A 17,711-nucleotide genomic window follows, 5' to 3' on the forward strand; every position below is an offset into this window, starting at 1 on the left:
TTAAATATGATTCTAATTGTAAATTCCAAAGTCAAAACTCACCCACCCACACTCCCATATAATATATATGTATGCCCACAGTCACCAAATTGGGGTTTCTGAAAACCCTAGCTCGACAGAGAAACAGCAAAAACCCTAGAATTATGCCATAAAAGATACATAAAAGATAAGAGATTCTGATTCACCCACCAATTTCAAAGAATACCCAAAGAGAGAGAAAGAAGAAGAAAAAACAGTACAGGAAGTGGAGGAAAAAGCTTCAAGTTCCATCATCAATGGAGGAAAAGACAAGCTATACTTTTTTTTTTGTGTGTGTGTGTGTGTGGCAAATGCTATAGGGATAATATGAAGAGAGGGAGGAATATTTGTCTGTGAGTGGTTGGAGCAATTGTAGTAGTGGAGAGATTGAGAACAATACCCCAATGAAGAGAGTGACTGATCCGACCAATTTAAAAAAAACATTATCTGTACTTGTTTGCAGAAACGCAAAGATATATAGCAATAAAAATAATACTACAATTTTAGGTGAGATAGTAAGGGTTTTTAGGGAAAAGTAAGGATCTTCACACCCTTAAAATAAAAAATTGTGCCTTTAATCCTTAAAAATTCATAAAATTTTAAGCAAATAAATAACAAATTATTATTTAGTTTTTTAAAATGATAAAATTTTAATTTAATTCTTTTAAAAACTATAAAGATATATGTCAAAACAATGGTAAAATCATATTTTAACTCTCATAAAAAAATATAACTCAATTTTGACCCTCTTGGAAAAAAAAATTAGTTTTGTCCTTGCACAAACTCTGAACATGTTGTTAAGAACATCCACAAGTCCTATTTGCCATAAAACAAATATAAAAGATATTAAAAAAATAAAAAAGGGTAAAATGTAGGATTTATCTCAAGTACCAAAATGTTCTTTTTATAAGAGTAAAAATAATACATAAATTATTAATTTTGTCTCATTTTATCCCCAAATTATGATACTAATCAATATGTACCATATTTTTATTGGATGTTGTGCATTTTTTGATAAGTAAAATGAGACTAAATTTATAATTTAAACACCACTTTTAAAAAACAAAAACTAAACACTTGGAAAAAAAACCGATATATTTAGAGTTCAATTTTATAATTTAAGGGAATGACCGTCTTTCCTTCTCTTATGTCTTTTCTTAAGAGGAGTGTGGGTGTATGTACTATGTATACCCATTATCAATGCAAGCAAAATAATTGCACTTTGTATTGTTAGTCCCTTTCTTCTTCTTGGAAGTACCTAACCCACCTATAGTGTCTCTAGCTATTTTTGTGACTTTGAAAATCATCCATTTTTGATAGTCATATCAAGTTCGATTTTGTTAAAGTCAATCTGAGTTAAATTGTAAATGAGAAATAAAATTCTCTAGACACTTATTATCTTTGTTTAAAATAAAAAAAATCATTACTTCAATTAAAAAATAACAAATTTCTGATCACTCAGTTGAACAAACTTTAACAAGGTCTTAAATTAGAGCCACAAATATGCACTTAATGAAGTTATTCAAGAAGTTGTGTCTATAATCTTACCCATTTTAATCACTTTCAATTTTTTTTTCGATAATCATATTGAGTTCGGTTATTCTAAAATCAAATTGGGCCAAACCCTAAACGAGAGAAAATCTCTTCCGGACACCTATTATTTTTATTTAAAAAAAAAACAAAATCGATACCTTATTTAAAAAAAACAGTAACTCCTTATCACTCTGTTCTAGTTGTTAAATTAGGGCCACAAATTATGCATTCAATGAACTTATTCAACAAGCTGTCTCAATCTTGTTTTTTAGAGGTTATCTGTATACATTGGAATATGGTTAATGACGCTGCGAGCTTAGATACCACATGCTAGAAAAAGGAGCATCTTTGATATTTTCATTTTTTATCATGACAACATTCAAGTGCAATTTTCTTTTGGGATTATGATTCCCTTAATGCATGTAAAAATGAATTTTGATGTTACATTTTAAAGTTGGAAAGTACGAATGGTTCCTTTTAATTTAGTCACATCTAAAAGCAATACAAGGAAAAATTACACAACTTTCAACTCAGCTACAATTTGGAATTAGGGCACAAGGATCGATTAGCTCAGTGTTATGACTCTTGCCCTAAAAAGAAGATGTGTGACCAAGTGGTTTTAGAAAACTAGGTTCTCGTTGTTTCCTGGGCACTGTCTATTCTTAATTATTATTTACAAAGATTGATTCTTTCAACATTTGTAGTTGATCATCTTAAATAATATTATTTTCAAGTTTTGCATATGAGTTATTGTATTTATTATTGCACTCAGTGTCAAATTTAGAATCTTTTTTAGAGAGAATTGGAATTGAATAAATTTATGATGTATTAATCTATATTTTTATATTTTCGAACAGATTAAACACAATTTTCTTCATTTTGAGAGTTAAAAGTGTACTTTTATTATAAATGGTAATAAAGAGTTTGATTCAATAATTATTATTTCCAAAATTAACAATGGCGAAATCAAGAACTTTTGATTGAGGGGTGAAGATAAAAATATATATTATTGGAGAATTAAACTTAATGTGTAAGTTAATACATAAATTTTGATTTGACTCAATTATACACGTAAAATTTTAATTGTAGTTCAAATATATGCACGTAGTTTTTATTTTCATTCAATTATACACATTTACAAAAATAAATACACTAAATTATTTTTATATTGAATATATAATTTTTTATATATGCAATATATAAACATAAAATGATACTATATCAATAATTATGTTAATAATTTGTGAAAATTCGATAAATTAAAAAACTTTATACAAAAATTACACTTAGAAACTAAAATTAATGTATAATTTTGAATTTATCTATTTTGTTAACATTTGAATATGGTGGCTCACCGACTGGACAACCCGCCTCGGCCCATTTCAATTACAGACGTATATTTCAAAGTCCTTTGTTTAATCGGATTTTTAAGTTCAGCAATAAGCATATTACATCCATATTTCATCTATCATAAATGTATATAAAAATGACTTCATATTGGGTTCATGATTTTAAGTAAGGGTTGAATTTAAGGGGTCAAACAAAGTCTGATTACAGAAAATTGAAAGAAAAAAAAATCAAAATAGGATAATTACGTACATTTCGTAATACGAGTTATATTTATAATTTCTCATCATATATATAACACTATTTTACTTAGTTTAAAATTTTTTTAATGAAACATTATTATAAAAATATCATTAAAACTTTTAAATATTAAATCGTAATCATTAAATAAAAGAAATCATTAGAACAAAGCTTTATTACCTTTTTTCGCTTCATGGAAGGCAAGTAGATACCATCAAACCATGGCATGTCTGTTGTCTGAAGGTGACATCTATGTATATGCTCCAACAATGAAACCCAAAAACAAGAAATAGGGTTCAATGTTTGTGAAGACAATATGTTTACATCAGTGAAAATAAAAAACAAAGGATATGTAGTCCACTACTATATATAGAAATAAGTTATTTAACTGTTGGACCATAAATGAATAATGATTTATTGGATTTGACAAATTATGATCTATGAAGAAAAAATGTATAGTCTTAGGGTCGTAAGCTAGAAAACAAAGAAAATCCTTAGTCAAAAATCTTGGAGAAAATCTACCCTTAGATATGGTACACATTTTATAATCCTTTCATACGAATAGGGTGTTTCCGACTATGGTACACGGCGCCTCCTCTTCCGGTTTGCTCTGGATTTTTTTCCTTGTTTTTTGGGTTCCTGTGCTTTGAGCTTCCATTTCTGGCCTTTTATGTTTCTCATCTGTTTTTTCCTTCTTTAACCTATTGCGTCATTCTCTATTTTTTATACAGTTACTTTAATTTTAAAAAATTATAACAGGATATTTGTTCTTTTAAAGCTTAATATAATATTTGGTACTTGAACCTGATATTTTTTCTTAATTTGATACTTAAATTTGATACTTTTTTTTTAATTTGGTACCTAAGCTTTTTTAAGTTCAATTTGATACCTAAATTTATTAAATGTTATACAAATTACGCAAAACACTAACGATTTTTTTTTTGTTATTCTATCAAAAATATTGTCCTTGTTAAAAACATAGATATTGAGCTATACTTGACGAATTAATATTAAATAAGAAAAAAATTTAAACCCCAAATTAAAAAATATTACTTTCAATTAATAAAATAAACAAATAAAAATAATAATTGAACATATATAAATATATATATCATATCATCTGTCACATGCCGGTCATACAATGATTTTTTTTTTGTTTCCTCATAAAAAAAAAACATTGTCAGTATATTGGAGTAATTTGTAAAAGTTTGATAAGTACCAAATTGAACAAAAAAAGAGATTAGGTATCAGATTAAGAAAAAGAGTTAAGTTCAGGTACCAAATTAGACCCTCTAAAAATTTAAGTATCAACTTAAAAAAAATGTCAAGTTTAGATACCAAATTAAGAGAAAATATCAAATTTAAGTACCAAATTAAAAAATATATATTAAATTTAAATACCAAATATTATATTAAACCTTTATTTAAGGTATAATAACTAAATTACTCCATTTTTTAATAAAAATACATAAGATAGGATTTAATACTTTTACCCTAAATTTGACACCCACAACCGCATTCCCCGCACACCAAGTCTTTTCTAGCAATAAATTTATGATGGAAACTCTAGATTAAGAGATTAAATGCATACAAATGGAAGATGAAATGTCAAATATGGGCGATATATTGTAGGGCTTAGGACACATCAAGCTTGAGAGCCTACGCAACCTTTTGCGTACAGTTGTAGAATCAACCGTAACTCTCTAGCCTGCACTTTGAATCAGGACAAGCCTTCTTTTTGACTGTCCGTACTATCCTTTTGTAGACCAGAGATTTGCAGAATCCAGCCAAACTACAGCTAGCACGTAGAGAAGCTCTTGGTTCGTCAGCTCGGGTTTATGTATAAAATTAATATATTTTTGATGTTTGTTTAATTCTATTGTAACACAAAATTTAAAAGTTATAAAGTATCAATTTTGTCGGAATATGATTTTATTTATGACTTAAAGTTTATTTTAAGCTCATCTATTTTTTCTTAATTTTATAGTAAACTATATTATTTGTAACTCAACTAGGCTTAAGTTTTTTTTTCCACTCAATTATAAAAATTATAAAATAATTATTTAACTAATTGCATTTTTTTTAATCCAACTTCTTTAACTATGGTTAACTTTTTTATAGAAATATGAGATGGCAGTCAAGAGTTGATATAGGGAGGGTTAGGTGCAATGGACTTAGATTTTTTGTTTCGTAATCTGTGTGGTTTGAGATCGTTTTTCACTTCAAAAATGTCTAAGTTAACCCCCAACAATTGAGGATTTAATAGAATTCTTCTAAGACACCAATGAAGAACAAACTAAAAACAACATAAAAGTTTAAAAGAACTCGAAAGATGAACAAAGCCACAGAAAAACAAGAACATTAAAGAGAATGTCTGAGTGAATATTCTTAAAAATTCTATTACTCAATAAATGAATTGCAATAAGTGGGAGAGACCTCCATTAAAATTTGAGTCTTTCCAAAATTAACGTTACATATCAAAGTACATTAATGGTTAAGATTAAAAGCTATTTATAAATTAAATCTCTAAAATTACAAAATCATATATTTTAATATTACATATCTTTGAAGATCACGTTCTATATTTGTTATGCTTTGTAGATGGGCCTTCAATCTCTCTAAGCAACGAGCCAATCCGATTGGACTAAATGATCTCCTTTAAACATGTTTGATCGCACAAGTGCCTCATAGTTGCAGGCTCCCATGCGCAACCCATGACATAGGCAGGACATTGTGTCCCTTCTCCCAAAAAAAGCAAAATTGTAATTATAACCCCTCATACATGATCATTATGAACTAATATAGGGGAAATCACACTTTGACCTCTCTAAAAAAATTTTAAAAAAATATTTAGTCCTTTAAAAAATTATAAAATCTTAAATTAATGCATGATAAAACCTATATTTTACATCTCAAATATTTATAATTAGATTTTATCCCCTCTAAAAAAACTCTAAACTCACCTCTAAATTGGCTGTTTAAAAATTAATTTAATAACAAATTTAACTCTTAATATTTACATATAATATTAAATTGGTCATAATGTTTTTTTTTAAAATAACCTTTCACTTCCCCCACTGTCATTACCAATGTTGTCTCAAAAATGTCACGTTTTTAAATATAAAATTTTATTAAGTTCCAAGAAAAAATTTACCAAATTTAAAAGTTAAAAGTAAATGTTGTTCCTTTAATTATTATTAATAATTTTACCATGACCCCTCGGTGTAAAATTTGTTACTTAGCCCCTAGAGGCAATAACCATAGGCATGAAGCGGTTAAGTAGAAGGTCAGCAAATCATAGTGAGTCAATCGAATCACACAAAATCTGCATTCCCAGCAACCTCAAATCTAAACCACCCTGCTAGCTTTAAGACTTAGACAAAATCTGTCATCTAATATATATATATAATGAAACTAGGTTCTGTTCATCTTTTGATGCATAAATTTGGAGCTTAAGGAAAAGAGAGAAGTGAATAGTAAGCTTTTGCTTATCTCCTCCCATAAATTCAAGATTTATTAAAGATTTTGGGAGTATCTTTGTCTCATTATTTTACTTCTTAATGGAATTCAATTATATTTCACTCAAAAAAGAGAGTAATCTTGTATGATAATAATGATTTTCTTTTTTTAAATATGCATATAAAATAAACTAAACGATCTATACAATTTTAATTTTATTTTATTTCCATTTATTTAAAAATTTTTGTGTAGATTTTATTTAAAAGAGGTAAAAACATTCAACTCTTTTGAAATAGAGATTAGGGTAAACTATCAAAATAGTCACTCTTATTTACCTTAGGCTACATTTTAATCACTTACATTATCATGTTGTAACATTTTAGTCACTAAGATGTTAATTGCTATTAACGGTATAACGGTAAGCTGACGTAGCACGTTAAATTATCATTTCAAACGAAAATTTTAGCTTAAATTCTACAATTGGCCTCTATATTTTTCATTTTAGGCAATTTTTTTATATTCTTTTTAACTTTTTTTTTCCATTCTCTTTTGCTTCCCCCTCTGTTCTCCTCTCTTCTTCATTTTTTAATGTAGTTTTTCTATGTTTTCCATTAAAAGAACATAAAAGAAAAAATTAAATTGCTCAAAATAAAAAAAATACAGGGACTAATTGTATAAATTAACCTAAAATTTTTGTTTAAAATGATGATTTAACATGACAATTAAGGGCTCAGTGACTAAAATGTTACAACCTGATAACATAAGTGACTAAAATATAATATTTCAAATATAAATGACTAGAATGTAAACTGAGATAAACAAAAATGATTATTTTAATAAATTACCCTAGAGATTATATGGTGAACATTTTGGGCCGCTATATGATCAAAATCCCATAAATGGGCTCGCCGCTTAGAGGGAAGCCTATCACTTGAACTATAACCAATTCTCAATATTATATAATTTTAGGTAAAAGTATTATGAGGCCCTTGTATTAATAGATAAATTACATTTTGCCCCTTTATTAAAAAACTGATAAATTAGTCTATGTCTGTTAGGTTAAAAAGTAAATTGGTCATTCTGTTAAAAATTTCATATATTTCTATTATTGAAAATTAGTCACTGTATGTCAATAAAAGTAACATATGGCAATTCCATGTGTAATTGTCTGGTTATTCCATCAAACTCGTCAATTTTTAACAATAAAAATAGATAAAATGATTTAACAAAAATAATTAATTTTCTAACATATATAAATTAATTTGCTTTATTTTTTGAATAAAGAGAACAAAATATAATTTTACTTATTTTACTTTCTGTAATATTTTTACTTGTGAAGTGATAGTTTATAGGAAACTTTTTTCATTTCATATAGTGGATTATATATAATCCCACTTGAACCTTGGTGGGGGGTTTGACTTTGATGAAGTTGGTGATCACCAACAACTCATTTTGACATTATTTCGGCCTTTAAAAGAGTTTACATTGTACTCCAAATAGTTGGCCTTTAAAACAAAATGGATGGTCAACATCAACATCAAAATAATAATAATAATAATATAAAATGGATGTTTTGCAAAGTCAAGACCTTCCCCACATGGCATGAAGTGGAGATTAGTCCTCAAAGCAAAGCATCATGGGATTTTGCCGACCACAGCTCCTCATTTTTCAAAGCCCATCCCGCACTTTGAGAGGAAATGGGTGAAGTTTTATTTTTATCAATTTATATTGATTTTCTCAAGTAGTATTTAAATTATTAAATTTATTTCATTTTATCTTAAATCACCCTATCAATCATTAAGAATGTAATAGGTAACGTATTTTTATTGGATGTTATACATTTTAAATAAGATAAAATGAAATTAGTAATTTAAATATGTTTGTTTGGTTTACTTATTTTTTCATATTTGTTTTCAGAAAACAAATTTGATCAATGTAACAAATAAACCCAATTTTCTTTTTATTGGTAAAATGTAAAGAGTAAAACATTTTACAAAAACTAACCCGTGTAAGTTGTAACCCTCTTTTTCATTTTTCATGGCATGAATTTTCTTTCATGCCATTTTCACCCCCTTATGCATTTTTTTTTATCAATTTTCTTGTAATTTGATTTATATTTTTCATGCCGTTTGCTATTTTTTGTTTTCATTTTTTATATTATCAAAAGTTTAGAACTTAGGTTAATTATGAAAAATAACTCTCGTTAATATTTATTTGTTTCACTAAAAATATTTGTTAGAAAATGATTTCAAGAAATTTTATGAAATAACTAAAAATATTTTATACGAAATCATTCAAATATTAGAAAATATCAAATTTTCTAAAAAAAATTAATACATTTTCGGTGAAAATAAAATTACACCAAACAAACATATGCTATTTTGTAGTTTAGATACCACTTTTTGATTAAAAAAATGATTTCAAGTACTTAAGTGATAAAAACGACATAGTTGGAGGCTAATTTTGTAGTTAAAGAATTATAATAGAAACAATTATTATAAGCACCAAATATAATAACCAATTTAATAACTAACTCGATTCAAACTTGCTAGAATAAATTTAAGAGGAAATCTACGTATTTATCTAAAGCAAAACTCAAATATTATTTTTTCAGAATAAAATTAGATTGACCTGCTGAATCGATTGAGATTTAATCAATTGACTTACAAATCACTACGAATCAGTTAAACTAATTATTTATATTTTAAAATTTTTTAAAATATAATTTTATTAATAATTTATTTAATTAAAAAAAATCAATTTTACTATTAATTCAATTCTAAAAATCTTTGATACTAAAATTCTGAGACCTTAACTTTACTATGCGTGACTGGGGAAGTGTAATTTTTGTGAAGTGGTGGTGTTGGTTCAGCCTCACCTGCCCACTGGCCTCGGGGTTAGTGTGACCAGTTGTATGCACTGCACACTCGACCATGATGGATCTTTGTCTTCCACTCTTTATTTATTTTCACGTGCCATAAGTGTTGAGTGTCTAATTGTAAGAGTTCTGATAATTAAACTTGTGAAAATTTCTAACTTAAATTATTTTTATTCATTCGAGTTAGATTATATTTTATCACTTTTATTTGAAGGTAAATAAATTAATTTTTATATATTATATTAAATAATAAATTGAATAATTTTTTTAAAATTTTATTAATTTTTATTGTTAAAAATTAATATAGTTGACAAAATAATTAGATAGTTACACGTGACATGCCATGTGTATCTTATTCTGACGTGTATGGACCAATTTTTAACTGAATAATAAGTTTACTCTTTCATCTAATGTATAGAGGCAAATTCACCTATTTTTTAAATAATAAATAAAATATAATTTGACTCCTAATATAAATAAGTTGATAGTAATTTTACTACTAATCGTTGTGTCCCAATTAATATTTTTTTCTAAAAAAATATTAAACTAGAGTGGATAAACAAAGCAACAAATGGACATATAAGTAACAAAAAATCAGGATGAAAACAAAGAATAAATTTCTTTACAAAATATTTGCCAAAATAAAAAATCCTCATACTTTAATATTTGTAGAATAATCCACTTTCAATTGTTATAAAATGAAAAGTCAACTTACTATATATTCTATGGCAAAGAGGTCGGGGTATACAAAGCTTTAAATATAGATTATAATTTTTAGTTAAATATTTCCCACATTTGAATGTCGGTTAATTTAATAACTTAAAATTAGGATTTCATTTTTTATTTTTTGTTCTATGTGAATATAAAGAGCTGCCATTGGTAGCTTTCCCACGGCCTTTGTAATAAGGGTCAATTATACCCAACTTCATTAAGTTTAAGTTAGTAGTAAGTATACATTTTGATCATTTAATTTTAAAAAATTATAAAATTATCACTTAAGTCATTAAATTATTTAAAAATTTTTATTCAAGTTATTGGGTTATTAAGTTTTTTTTTTAAAGTCCAACTAGCAAGCTTCGACCTCCGAGTGATGATTCGATATTTTGTAAGTGGATCAGGATCTATGAATAGATAGAAAAGCATACTTTAGATTCAAGTCGATTTTATAATTAATGTCAAATATTGAAAAACAAAGTTGTTTAGATTTTGATTTACAAATTCGTGAGGTCCAAAGTTATTTCATGGAAAAAGTTAAACTATAGAAAAGAACAAGAATGATAACTACTGATTAATGCAGGCAGTGTGAACAGGGAAGGTCATATAACAGTAATTTTTTAAAGCCCAATTACTTAGATGATAACTTTCGAATAGATTATTAACTGTTTTATAACTTTTCGAAATTAAGTGACTAAAATATAAACATACTAATAGTTTGATGACTTTGGATGTAATTTATCCTTATAACAAACAAAATTCAGTAACGTGTTTACGAAGTAAATCCAGACGGTTAATAATGCTTTGAAACAATATACACCCTGCCACAGCAGCCGCGTAACGTGTTTTAGGATAAAACATCCTTAAAGGGATATTTTTTTTTCTTTTAATTTTGGAATATTATATTTAAAATATTATATTGAATAATAACTTAATTATTCGCAACAATATATATTTTAAAATTTATTAATGTTTTTAATCTTAATTAATCATAACATTTATTTTTAATACATTAAATTACTTAAAAAATTAGAATGATTGCAAGTCCTGAAAATATACTATTTAAATTATTTAGAATTACCATTAATTAATTTAAGTTTAATAATTAAAAATATATATACTAACAATTTTTTAATATAATAGTAAAACATATTATATTTAAAAAAAACGAGATTTAAATCTCAAAGTAACTTTATTAAAAAAGATAGTGAGGATCTCAAAATATAAATAGTAAAATAGATAAGGAAAGTAAAAACAGAAAACCTTAAAAACATACCCATTTTACATTAAAAAGATACAAAATATATTCAGCCCGATTTGATGGACTCGACTGTTGTTTAATTGGGTGTCAGCAGGATTATTCTTACAATTTAAATGGCCACGATGAATTATACTTTTCATTAAAAGTATTCTATAATATATTAGTATGGGTTAATTCAGAAAACATCCTTTAATTATGATTTATACTTTAAATTGGTCCTTAACCTTTAAAATTTTCTAACTGAGTCCTCATAATATCATTATCAATAAGTTCTTTTGTCAACTATTACTTTGAGTGTTAAATCACATCTTAAATTTGCCGTTGAGTATATTCAAAACACATGTTCTTGTATGGACAACTTAGATCTGACATATTTGTTGAGGGGGTCAACTTTTTTTGAAGAAATCTTTGAAGTGTCATCCATCGGACAGTTGACAGGTCATCTAACAACAAAAGGTATTGTTCCCCATGCTCTGTTGAAAGCTAGTGTGCCACGAGCAGCTACCTTAAGGGCTTGATTTATAAAGTCAAGAGTGTCATGGTCCTACGTGGGTGTATGATAGCTCAAGTGGTACCATCTTCCTCAACAAGTGACCTATATGCCATAGGTCACGATTTGAACCTCGCCAAAGGCGAGACACTCACATACCCTTAGTGGGTGGTCGTACGTTTATGTACATCGTGGAACTCCTAACTTTGTGAACCAAACCTTTAGGGTAGCCTCTCATGGGACACTAGCTCTTGACAAGTACAGGAGAGAAACCCCTCCAAGGGACAATACCTTCAATTGTTGGGGAATCAGTTGGTTGCTTAATGAACAACACTCCAAAGGTTTCTTCGAACGGAGTCGACACCTCAAAAAATTTATTGGCACTATTTTCTTAATACATTAGTATTCAAACTAACAATATGGTAAACATACAAATACACCTAATTTAAATATACTTTACACCTGATTCAAACTTAAACTTAACACCTAAACTAAAGGCTATGCGGACAAAAGGACTCGATTGATATATGTTGATACTACAAAGACTCAATCATAGGGACTAATTTAAAATTTAAGCAACAAGTCAGGGACCCTTTTGAAGTTAACCCTAACTACTCTTATTTTCTAAAAGAATTATATGGGTTATCGAGTTTATCCAGACCCGGCCCGGGCCATTCACATTTTCCAACATATATAATTCAAGGTTTGACAATCTGTGCTTTTAATGGGCAATGTGTTCCTTGACCGTAAAGGAAGCTTCATCGGTACAAGAAATATGTAGAAATGGTCCGCATATACTGGACCTTCCATTTTCTCTCTTCTTCTTCCTCCCCCTTAATAATAATAATAAACAGCCATTGAAGCACCACCTCAAAGCTAACATCCACCCTTTTTTTTAAAAAATCTCCAATAAAAACCCTATGCAAAACCTTTCTCTTCTTCTACAACCCTAATGAATCTCCTCAACAATGGCCATCAAAGTTAGCACCCAATACCTTTTCACCACCCTTCTTTCCCTCTCCTTATTGCTTTTATTCTTCGGCTGCTCCACTTCGTTCGCCGATGACGTTAATAACGGCCGCACCACTTCGAGCAACCGGAAAATTTTGGCGGCTACCAAATTCGACTTCACCCCATTTCTACATCATCATCACAATCATCATCGATGGCATCGTCCGAGACACGTTCCGGTTGACAACATCCGACGACCCGAACCTTCCGGTGACGAGATTGATCCGCGTTACGGCGTCGAGAAACGGCTTGTTCCGACGGGTCCAAACCCATTGCACCATTGAGGTTTTTCTCCTCTTGTTTTTATTTTTTATTTTTTTGCAATGTATCATCTTAATTATTTTTTTATAAATTGTATGAATTTTAAATATACTTGTTCAAAATTCCATAAAATCTTAAATCAGATACAGTGCTGAAAAAGAAAACTATTGGATCTCTCGTTTATTTATTTTATTATTACTAATGTTTGTAATTTTGGGATACTAATTATGTGTATAATAATTACAATCTTATTTTAGCAGTTAAATTATGGTAGTTCATGGATTAGCATGCAAAATAATTTATTGCATTTTATTCTGTGCTGATAAGAAATAACGGGAGAAAGAGTAGCTGTGACGGCACGGCACATTACGGGAAGCGTAATTTTAGCGACTCTGCCCTTAAGAAATTATCTACATATTAATTAAGATTAGTTACAATAGTAGCTTTGAAAATACTTTACTACTACTCTAAATGGTTGACTTTGGATTGAGATCTATAAATATTTATATTTTAATAAATTAGTAATTAAGAAGCCAAACCATGATAATTTCATGTTTTTCACTTTTAATTACTTAAAATCTGTTTTTTTTTAAAACCCCATGTGATGGTTTGATGGTTAAGGATGTTCATTGCCTTAAGTGTGGCTTGGGTTCAATTTGTTAAGCGTCACTCATAGGTTCACTAATTATTGACTATTGGCGGGTCTCTTTGTATGTGTTGTCCGGGAAGATCTGAAATAGCGGAGGCTTGGTTCGATCAAGCCGCTGAGTATTGGAAACAGGCTATAGCGCTTACTCCTGGTAATTATATTGAAGCGCAGAATTGGTTAAAGATCACGCGGCGTTTCGAATAAGAACAAGAGCTCTCTGTTTATTTATTATTATTTTAGTTTTAGGATTCGAAATTCGAATTAGAAATTAGAGAATTCTATTTAATTCTATTTCTATTTAATTTCTATTAAATCCATTTATTTAATATTTAATTTAACTAAATAAATTACGGTACTATTTAAATTATTAAATTTGATTTTCTAGTCAATTTGAATATTTAAATTAAATAGTAAAAAATATTAATTTAATTGGAATTGTTAATTGTGTAATGGTTTGGTTTTGTTGGACCCATGGGTCAAATAAAACGGAGCATTTCTCTCTTTGGGAAAAACCAATCAAAGAATTTCATTATATCCTTTCTCAAATCGTTCTATTTCGTTTGATATTTCGTAAGGATAAGTAATACACGGATATAGCAAAATAAAGAACTCAATGATTATTCATTCACCAGAACCAGAAGTAAAAATTTTGGTAGATAGGGATCCCGTAAAAACTTCTTTCGAGGAATGGGCTAGGCTGGGCCATTTCTCAAGAACAATAGCTAAGGGACCTGATACTACCACTTGGATCTGGAACCTATATACTAATGCTCACGATTTCGATAGCCATACTAGTAATTTGGAGGAGATCTCTCGCAAAATATTTAGTGCCCATTTCGGCAAACTCTCCATCATATTTCTTTGGTTGAGCGGCATGTATTTCCATGGTGCTTATTTTTCCAATTATGAAGCATGGCTCAGCGATCCTACTCACATTAGACCTAGCGCCCAGGTGATTTGGCCAATGTGGGCTAAGAAATCTTGAATGGCGGTGTGGGTGGGGGGTTCGAAGGAATACAAATAACTTTTGGTTTTTTTTTTCAGATTTGGCCAGCATCTGGAATAACTAATCGTGTTTGTTGTTAAGATTTTGCCTCGTTATTGTAATTCACTAAAAAAAATTGATTTTATTTTTTAAATTGAAGTGTTAAGTTTTATCTAAGCTAATTTCATATATGCTGGTTGAATCGGATCAAATCAGTTGGATTGAGAATCGATCAAGATATCAGTCTAAAGAAAGTTATTAAACCAGTTGAAATGAGAAACGGTACAGACTGATTGAACCAAGCAGAAAATTAATTGAGTTGGTTGAACCGATTTTTTAAAAATTTATTTAATCGAATAGAACGAATCGATCAAACTAATTGCATTAACAAATTGAAGATTTGATGAATTAAATCACCCAAAATTGAATTGATCTTAAAACTTAAAACTATGGAAATTAGTAACACAACTTTGGATTCCAATCCTAAAGGAAGGGAAGAATACTTTATTGCTGAAAATAGTCAAATTTCATATGGTGTGTTTGTTGCACTTAAAAGGTCTTCAATTTGATGAACAAAAAAACACTTAATACCTTTTGAATTTCATCATGAGCTGGTACGGGCTAAAAATAAAAGTATCGATTCTTAAACAATGTCATTTCTGTAAAACCTTTTTCTTTTTTAATGATTGTTGAAGAGGTCTTTTATGATGAAATAATTTCTTAGCTCCTAGTCACAGCTCTTGTCTCTCCCTAAATTGAGATTTGCCTAAATCACACTACTTCTTCATTGGATGTAACCTTTTGTCATCATTTTGTCTTGGATATGATGATACGATAAGTTTTTTTTTTTTTAAATTACTAATTAGACACATTAATAATTCACATTCTATAATTTTTTATATTTACATTTTCATACTTATATTATTTTTCCTTTTTAATACAATATTAGGAGGGATAGGGAAGGCAATAAGGCGGGCGGATATTGCTAAATTATTTCATAACCAATAAATTAAAAAATATATTTTATAATCATGAAATCTATTATCATACACTCTATTTTACTATCTGTCTTACTTCATTATAGATGTATAATCTTGAAATTCACTACCATCTCTATGGATGTTGGATGTATCCATTTCCCGTTCCACCTCGCTACGCTTCAGTTTAATTGTTGCTACTTATTTTAAAATTTTTCAATCTTTTTAAAGTCAATTAATTATTCAAATATAATTCTTCAAAAAATATTTAAACAAAAAATATATGATTTTTGCTATATTGCATTATTACATTTTTATCCCTTTAATAGTTTATATATTCAAAAATAAAATGGTAAGTGTACATAATGGAGCGAGGCAAGAAATTATCATAACTGTTCTAAACCAACTATCCAAATAAAAATAAAAAATCCACCTCGCCGCTGCATCCATTTTTTAGCAAAAAATTCCATTCCATTCAAAGCAAATCGATTTGAGGTTTGCCATCCCTAAAGGGAGATAGACGTATCATAATTTAGAATCATGACAAACGAGAATTTGACAAAAATATCAACCACTACTCTATTCAAGTTAAGACTATATATATATAATGATTCAAATCATTATATTGACAAAAACAATAAACATGCTTTCTATAATGATTCAAATCATCCAAGTTTGCAACACCCGAACCTCAATTTATAAGAGATGAACAAATTATTCAATCTTTAAACAAAATTTATATTGACACGTATTTAAAGTAGTGATTAGAGCCTGATTAAATATCCAACTGATTCGAGCTCAAATACCGTGAATCCCATCTAACTATCCCAGTATTATTTAGATAAAAAAAATTAATATTAAAATCTTAAATTTCTCCTCTTAATAGTATAATTATTTAATACATTATCAGTAAAAAAAGTCACAAACAAAGTATTAGACTATAACAAGTATCTTTTAAGTTAGATGTTATATAATTTTGCTTTCACAAATGTATCATAATTCAATATATTTTTGAGATATTAGCTGAAGGAAGACATATGTAAGTCAGGCCTTAAAGTCCAAATATAGAGACTGGCCCAATTTTCAAACTTGTTTGGGTTTCAATTGGTCTAATTTTCTTTTTTTTTATTAGATTTTTTAATAAATTACAAATAATATGATTAAATTATTAGTAAGGTCACGTTTTAGTACTTAATTTTAAAATGTTATAAATTGGTCACTAAACTATTCTATAGTTTTGATTTAAGTCTCTGGGCTATAAAATAATAGTTGTATTGTCTTTCTTGTTTGCACTACATACACCAATTGAAAGCTCTCATTCTCTTTCTATTTTATAGTTTAGTTTTTTTTTCATGAAATAACTCTAAACATCACGTATATGCAAACCGAAATCCAAACAATTTTTTTTATTTTTTCTTTGACCGTCAAGTCTACTTAGATCTAAGGTGTGTTATTATTCATCGAGGGTATTGGTCTATCTTACCAATTGTCGTATTATCATTTGGAGATCATTAGTCTAACCTTAAAAAAAACTTAATAACCCAGTGGCTTAAACAAAAACTTTTGAATAGTGCAATGCCATGTTGTAACTTTTTGCACTTTTCAAAATTAAGTGACACAAAAAAAATACTAAAAATACAAACTGGTCTTAACAAAGAAGCACTCACTTGAAGAATAAACCCAAAAAAATGAACAAATATATATATATATAAATAAAAGAAAGAACAAATGAATAGAGATATCTTGGTACCGTCGGGTAGGGGGTGGCGGACGAATGAAGATGGTGGGTTGATGGCTTGGAGGACGTCGGACGCCTCCGGTAGTGGGTGAACGTCGGGGAGCAGCTGGTGTGGTGGCTACCGGCTGGTGCTGCTTTTAGTTTTAGGGA

At 28.5% G+C, this 17,711-nt stretch overlaps 1 protein-coding gene across 1 annotated transcript; it reads left to right on the top strand.

Annotated features, from left to right (window-relative positions):
- The first annotated feature begins 12,677 nt into the window (after window positions 1-12,677).
- Window positions 12,678-13,350, top strand: LOC107923515 (CLAVATA3/ESR (CLE)-related protein 12). The gene has a single exon (XM_041080437.1). The coding sequence runs from the start codon at window positions 12,909-12,911 to the stop codon at window positions 13,233-13,235; it is 327 nt and encodes a 108-aa protein (XP_040936371.1). The 5' UTR covers window positions 12,678-12,908; the 3' UTR covers window positions 13,236-13,350.
- Window positions 13,351-17,711: the final 4,361 nt, after the last annotated feature.

The sequence above is a fragment of the Gossypium hirsutum genome, chromosome A11, assembly GCF_007990345.1.
Source record: "Gossypium hirsutum isolate 1008001.06 chromosome A11, Gossypium_hirsutum_v2.1, whole genome shotgun sequence".
Classification (NCBI taxonomy): Eukaryota; Viridiplantae; Streptophyta; class Magnoliopsida; order Malvales; family Malvaceae; genus Gossypium; species Gossypium hirsutum.

What these genes read in the sequence shown, in the direction of transcription:
- LOC107923515 (XM_041080437.1), top strand. Translation starts at nt 12,909, where the DNA reads ATGGCCATCAAAGTTAGCACCCAATACCTTTTCACCACCCTTCTTTCC.